We start from the raw sequence: 7,500 nt of genomic DNA, 5'->3' as shown, positions 1-7,500 counted from the left end.
TGATTTTTTTGCGGAAGGGAAAATCACCTGTCAAAATAAAGCAACGTGGAATCATCCCAATCCCTCTAGAGAACTCTCTAGAACAATACAGACGGTCAAGTCAACGCATTTGTTCAGAATCCAGTTTTAATATGAATCAACCATCAAAAGCACATGAAAACACTTCCTCATTACTGTAACAGAAACGGTCTAATTTATTTGGCATCATTCACAAAACTGTTAGGAAATAGACGAGAAGTTATTTTTCTTTTGCTTTAAAAAAAAGAATTCCACCAGCCCAAATATATTAACTCAATTGTACAAATCAAGGTATATACAGGGTTTCTTATCGATCCTATAGCATCTCAACATTAATGTACATAGAGCGATTGAGGTATACCATTCTGTGGGATAAAAATCTATCTGGCATAAGAAGCTTGTCGAGTGCAATATGTAAACTGGCTTTGTGGACATTTTCACATTACTCATTTTTAAATTACTCTGCAATCTTACATTCCTGATTTAGTGGGCACAAATAATCAAAACCAGGAAGTAATAGTTGAAAACAATAACACAAGTCAGTTAGTTATAAGACAAAATGGTTTAAGGTGGTTGTAGTCCAGTTTAGGGTTTAGTAACCCTTACTGTATATAGGCCTACTATGTACATAACCCTTTACTGTATATAGGCCTACTATGTACATCATGTTTTACTGTAGATTATAGTCTTGGAAGGGGAGAATAATGTTGTAAGTGCTTTATAATGGTCAATATTTACAAAGGAGATTCTTCATAATTATTTGTATTGCTGATATTACACTGTATCCCAAACACAACAACCTAGTATTACTTACCCATTCGTTTCTCAACAGATATTTAACACAAACAAATATCTTTATTGCAAATTTATTTTCTATATAGTTTAAAACCAACATTTATTAAAACATTAATAGTAAGAGCTTTGGTACACATGCAAGTTTCTTTTTTTTGAAGAGTGGATTCAGAAAGAGAACAGTATTGTACAAAATAAAAATAATAATAATTACAGTTTTTTTTTGCAAAATTCACTTTTTTTTTGTAGCACCTCTGGTGTTCTGTGTTCCGCACAAAAGCACCTCTGTGGTTGTATCTGGAGCAACACTGGAGCCACGGAGGCTGGGCTGGGGGAGGGACGAGGAGACTGGAGCTACCAGACAGGGAAGCTGGGGGAGGGACGAGGAGACTGGAGCTACCAGACAGGGAAGCTGGGGGAGGGACGAGGAGACTGGAGCTACCAGACAGGGAAGCTGGGGGAGGGACGAGGAGACTGGAGCTACCAGACAGGGAAGCTGGGGGAGGGACGAGGAGACTGGAGCTACCAGACAGGGAGGCTGGGCTGGGGGAGGGACGAGGAGACTGGAACTACCAGACAGGGAGGCTGGGCTGGGGGAGGGACGAGGAGACTGGAGCTACCAGACAGGGAGGCTGGGCTGGCGGAGGGACGAGGAGACTGGAACTACCAGACAGGGAGGCTGGGTTGGGGGAGGGACGAGGAGACTGGAGCTACCAGACAGGGAGGCTGGGCTGGGGGAGGGACGAGGAGACTGGAGCTACCAGACAGGGAAGCTGGGGGAGGGACGAGGAGACTGGAGCTACCAGACAGGGAAGCTGGGGCAGGGACGAGGAGACTGGAGCTACCAGACAGGGAGGCTGGGCTGGGGGAGGGACGAGGAGACTGGAACTACCAGACAGGGAGGCTGGGCTGGGGGAGGGACGAGGAGACTGGAGCTATCAGACAGGGAGGCTGGGCTGGCGGAGGGACGAGGAGACTGGAACTACCAGACAGGGAGGCTGGGCTGGGGGAGGGACGAGGAGACTGGAGCTACCAGACAGGGAAGCTGGGGGAGGGACGAGGAGACTGGAACTACCAGACAGGGAGGCTGGGCTGGGGGAGGGACGAGGAGACTGGAGCTACCAGACAGGGAGGCTGGGCTGGGGGAGGGACGAGGAGACTGGAGCTACCAGACAGGGAGGCTGGGCTGGGGGAGGGACGAGGAGACTGGAGCTACCAGACAGGGAAGATGGGGGAGGGACGAGGAGACTGGAGCTACCAGACAGGGAGGCTGGGCTGGGGGAGGGACGAGGAGACTGGAGCTACCAGACAGGGAGGATGGGCTGGGGGAGGGACGAGGAGACTGGAGCTACCAGACAGGGAGGCTGGGCTGGGGGAGGGACGAGGAGACTGGAGCTACCAGACAGGGAGGCTGGGCTGGGGGAGGGACGAGGGGACTGGAGCTACCAGACAGGGAGGCTGGGCTGGAGGAGGGGCGAGGAGACTGGAGCTACCAGACAGGGAGACTGGGCTGGGGGAGGGACGAGACAGGGTAGGAAGAGTGGTTGGAGGGAAAAGGGGTAAGGACGAGGGGTGAGATGAGGGGTGGAAAGGGGGCTTGGGTGGGGTGAGTGGATCCTCCCTCTAATCAAGGTAAAGGGTGAGGAGAGGGGAGACGAGGGAGAGAAAAGGAGGTTTTGAGGGTTGGGGCGAGTGGGTCCTCCTCTCTGTTTGCTGAAAGTGTGCCACTGTCCGCCCACGGCATCAAACGTCCTTTATTCCTGATGTCACTTCCTCTCGTTACAAGTTAAAGTCATTATGTGATTGGCCCTACAAGGGCGAGGAGTATTCCCCTGGGACAATGCTTCTATGACAGGGCAGAGGGGGGGCATGTTGTGCTATAGGGGGTAGGGAAGAGGAGGGGGGCATGTTGTTCTATAGGGGGTAGGGCAGAGGGGGGGGGGGGGGGGTGTTGTTCTGTAGGGGGTAGGGCAGAGAGGGGTTCAGGGGATGGTCAGGTCCTAGCCCATGAAGCAGACGGGGCCCACCTCGAACCCGAACCGCTGGCTGGGGTCGCCAAAGTCATTAAACATGACGTCGATGATGGGCACTTGGTCGACGCGAGGAGTGTTGATCTCCATCACCGTCTTGGAGTAGCCCGACTTCAGCTGGAGAGGGGAGGGAGAGAGGGAGAGGGGAGGGAGAGAGGGAGAGGGATGGAGTGGAGGAGGAAGGGAAGCAAGGAGTTATTGTGGTGTCAAATTCAGATGCTAAGATCAATCAATATCTACCAGTAACTACCATGTGATGACCAATTAGCAATCTCCAATGGAACCAAAGGAATCTCTCATTTGAACCAATGGAATCTCTAATGGAAACAATAGAATCTCCAATGGGACACATAGAATCTCTAATGGAACCAATAGGATCTCCAATGGGACAAATGGAATCTATAATGGAAACAATAGGATCTCCAATGGGACAAATGGAATCTATAATGGAAACAATAGGATCTCCAATGGGACAAATGGAATCTATAATGGAAACAATAGGATCTCCAATGGGACAACTGGAATCTATAATGGAAACAATAGGATCTCCAATGGGACAAATGGAATATCTAATGGAACTAATGGAATCTCAATGGAACTAATGGAATCTCCAATGGAACTAATGAAATCTCAAATGGAACCAATAGGATCTCCAATGGAAAAAATGGAATTTCTAATGGAACCAATAGGATCTCCAATGGGACAAATTGAATCTCTAATGGAACCAATAGTATCCCCAATGGAACAAATGGAATATCTAATGGAACCAATAGGATCTCCAATGGGACAAATGGATTCTCTAATGGAACCAATAGGATCTCCAATGGAAAAAATGGAATCTTCAATGGAACCAATGGAATCTCTAATGAAATTAATGGAATCTTCAATGGAACCAATGGAATCTCAATGAAACTAATGGAATCTCTAATGGAACTAATGGAATCTCCAATGAAACCAATGAAATCCCCAATGGAACCAATGGGATCTTCAATGGAACTTATGGAATATCTAATGGAACCAATAGCATCTATAATGGAGACAATGGAATCTCTAATGGAACCAATGGAATCGGTGTTGGCACTAACATAATCTATAATGGCACTAATGGAATCTCTAATGGAACCAATGGAATCTCTAATGGAACCAATAGGATCTCCAATGGGACAAATGGAATCTCTAATGGAACCAATAGGATCTCCAATGGAACAAATGGCATTTCTAATGGAACCAATAGGATCTCCAATGGGACACATGGAATCTCTAATGGAACCAATAGGATCTCCAATGGGACAAATGGAATCTATAATGGAAACAATAGGATCTCCAATGAAACAAATTAAATCTCTCATTGAACCAATAGGATCTCCAATGGGACAAATGAAATATATAACGGAAACAATAGGATCTCCAATTGGACAAATGGAATCTCTCATTGAACCAATAGGATCTCCAATGGGACAAATGGAATCTATAATGGAAACAATAGGATCTCCAATGGGACAAATGGAATCTCTAATTGAACCAATAGGATCTCCAATGGGACAAATAGAATCTCTAATGGAACCAATAGGATCTCCAATGGGACACATGGGATCTCTAATGGAACCAATAGGATCTCCAATGGGGCAATTGGAATCTCTAATGGAACCAATAGGATCTCCAATGGGACAAATGGAATCTCTAATGGAACCAATAGGATCTCCAATTGGACAATTGGAATCTCTAATGGAACTAATGCCAATGGAAGCGAAATCGGACTTTTTAAGAAGACATACCGAGCATCCGTCCGACAGGGCCTTGATGAAGGGGTTGTTATCATAGGACATCTCCTCGTCGTTGGAGCCCAGGAAGCGTAGAGCCTTGTCGTAGCCGTCTGCCTTGGCATCGTACCAGGCTACTGACTGGTGGCAGATGTAGGTGAAATTCTGACGGGCTGATGAGCTGAGCAGCTTCAGGAAGGTCATCTGGACTGTCTGGATGGTGTTCTCCTCCATGTCCACATAGTTCAACTGGGAGAAGGAGAGAGAAGGAGAAGGTGGGGGGAGAGAGAGAGAGAGAGAGAAAGAGAGAGAGAAGGAGAAGGGGGGGAGAGAGAGAGAGAGAGAGAGAGAGAGAGAGAGAGAGAGAGCGAGAGAGAGAGAGAGAAGAGAGAAAGAGAGAGAGAGAGAGAGAGAGAGATGGAGAAGGGGGAGAGAGAGAGAGAGAGAGAGAGAGAGAGAGAGAGAGAGAGAAGGAGAAGGGGGGAGAGAGAGAGATGGAGAATGGGGGCGAGAGAGAGAGAGAGAGAGAGAGAGAGAGAGAGAGAGAGAGAGACAGAGAGAGAGATGGTGAATGGGGGGGGGGAGAGAGAGAGAGATGGAGAAGAGAGAGAGAGAGAGAGAGATGGAGAAGGGGGAGAGAGAGAGAGAGAGAGAGAGAGAGAGAGAGAGAGATGGAGAGAGAGAGAGAGAGATGGAGAATGGGGGGAGAGAGAGGGAGAGAGAGAGATGGGGAGAGAGAGAGTAGAGAGGGTTATGGAGATGATACATTTAGTCTCACTGTAGGTTATCTTGCCAAGAGTCTGAAATGTCTATCGTACATCTCAATCTTGATCACGTATAATATAGTATATCTGCTTCGAGAGGTTGATATTTTCTATACTTACTATTTTTCCACGTTTGAATTCACTGAACCATGATCCTGGAGCCTCTTTTGGCCAGTTAGATATTCTGACCTGTTACACAGAACACAAACAACACCGTGAATGAATGAATGAACAGGTTACCAGGTTAGAAAACGACATGTTCACTGTTTTTGGTGCGGCAGTTCACTGTTGGGGTGGTAGGTAATTTAGTGGTTTTAGAGTGTTGGGCCAGTAGCCACCAAGTTGCTAGATCAAATCCCCGAGCTGACAAGGTACAAATCTGTTGTTCTGCCCATGAACAAGGCAGTTAACCCACTCGGCCATTGTTGTAAATAAGAATTTGTTCTTAACTGACTTGCCTAGTAAAATAAAGGTAAAAAAAATAAAAAAAAGATCTATCGATCTACATCCTAAATAGATCGTAAAACACTGAGTATGAAATTGCTAAAATGTTCATATTAACTACTGTACACTCTTAGGAAAAAAAAGGTGCTATCTAGAACCTTAAGGGTTCTTTGGCTGTCCCTCGGAGAACACTTTTGAAGAACCCTTTTTGGCTTCCACACGTAGAACCCTTTCTACATAGGGTTCTACATGGAACCCAAAAGGGTTCTCCTATGTGGACAGCCAAAGAACCCGTTTGGAACTCTTTTTTTTCTAAGTGTGTATCTATCGGCATTACAAACATTAATAGACATTATTTTCCAGAAATGAGCCATGGAAACGTACGCCAGCGGACTTCTTGTCGGCGTAGATACAGGTCTCTCCTCCAGCGGTGAAGTTACAGTAGACCTTGAAGGAGTCTCCAGTACAGCCCTGGTTAGGATCGATCCAGTATTCACCTGAACACCACAACACACACACAATCATTAACAGGATGGCAAGGTCATTAACAGGATGTACTGGGGACCCATGGCAAGGTTATTAAACAATGTCCCTCATGGTACTGCAAAACAGGATTCACTCAGATTGTAATTATATACTCAGATTGTAATGAGGTGCTCAGATTATAATGAGATGTTTAGATTATAATAAAATGCTTAGATTATGAGATGTTCAGATTGTAATGAGTTGCTCAGATTATAATGAGTTGCTCAGATTATAATGAGATGCTCAGATTATAATGAGATGCTCAGATTATAATGAGTTGCTCAGATTATACTGAGATGCTCAGATTATAATGAGATGCTCAGATTATAATGAGATGCTCAGATTATAATGAGTTGCTCAGATTATACTGAGATGCTCAGATTATAATGAGATGCTCAGATTATAATGAGTTGCTCAGATTATACTGAGATGCTCAGATTGTAATGAGATGCTCAGATTATAATGAGTTGCTCAGATTGTAATGAGATTCTCAGATTGTAATGAGATTCTCAGATTATAATGAGATGCTCAGATTGTAATGAGATGCTCAGATTGTAATGAGATGCTAAGATTGAGTTGAAACCAGCATTTACAGTACGTCACCATGAATCAACATTGTAAATCACTAATCTTTGTGATTTAAAAAAAAATCCTACTTTACTGCAACTTTTCAGTCACATAAGACCTTTGGCCAAGTCAATGTTGCACTTGTTAATAAATATTTCACATGCAATGTCTATTTGCTGTGTGTGGGGCTCCTCTTAACAGCTGCTCTCTCTCACTTCATTGCTAACCAGCTCCTGAAGTGGCTGTATGATGATGATGATGATGATGATGTTTCTGTAACTCAGTCTGTTACTGTTTATAACTCTGTGTTTTTACCCAGAAACCAAAGTTCCCTCTGAGGACAATGCAGTCTGTTTGATTGATTGAACCCACCGTTAGGGAAGTCAGGCTGGCTGAGGTGCAGGTCGTTACAGGTCCTGGCAGGGTTGTCCTGGGTTCCCATGGGGAACTTCATCCTCTCGATGTCCTGCTTCAAGTTATTCAGGGACCCGAACACGTCCTCCACGTCCACTGTGGTCTCCATGCCGTAGTCTGCCATGCCTCCCGCCTCGTCGCCCTGCACGCCGTCGTCCTCCGCCTGCCGTCTGTTCTTCCTGCTCG

General features: G+C 45.7%; 2 protein-coding genes across 2 annotated transcripts in view; one reads left to right on the top strand and one right to left on the bottom strand.

The window, feature by feature from the left end:
- LOC118965642 (glycine-rich cell wall structural protein 1.8-like) overlaps window positions 1-2,386 on the top strand; it is a 3,022-nt gene extending 636 nt beyond the window's left edge. Inside the window, exon 2 of the mRNA XM_036986894.1 lies at window positions 1,114-2,386. Coding sequence (XP_036842789.1) covers window positions 1,114-2,386 — 1,273 coding nt within the window. The remainder of the gene's footprint in view (window positions 1-1,113) is intronic.
- LOC110530844 (collagen alpha-1(XI) chain) overlaps window positions 109-7,500 on the bottom strand; it is a 203,533-nt gene continuing 196,141 nt past the window's right edge. The window contains exons 60-64 of the mRNA XM_036986621.1: window positions 7,273-7,500; window positions 6,193-6,305; window positions 5,485-5,553; window positions 4,616-4,849; window positions 109-2,957 (exon numbers count right to left, since the gene is read on the bottom strand). The exon at window positions 7,273-7,500 is cut by the window's right edge and continues 43 nt beyond it. Coding sequence (XP_036842516.1) covers window positions 2,811-2,957; window positions 4,616-4,849; window positions 5,485-5,553; window positions 6,193-6,305; window positions 7,273-7,500 — 791 coding nt within the window. The 3' untranslated portion in view covers window positions 109-2,810. The remainder of the gene's footprint in view (window positions 2,958-4,615; window positions 4,850-5,484; window positions 5,554-6,192; window positions 6,306-7,272) is intronic.

The sequence above is a fragment of the Oncorhynchus mykiss genome, chromosome 8 (assembly GCF_013265735.2).
Source record: "Oncorhynchus mykiss isolate Arlee chromosome 8, USDA_OmykA_1.1, whole genome shotgun sequence".
NCBI classification, from domain to species: Eukaryota; Metazoa; Chordata; class Actinopteri; order Salmoniformes; family Salmonidae; genus Oncorhynchus; species Oncorhynchus mykiss.
Note: the sequence above shows the minus strand (reverse complement) of the source record. Positions and strands in the feature narration are given on the sequence as shown.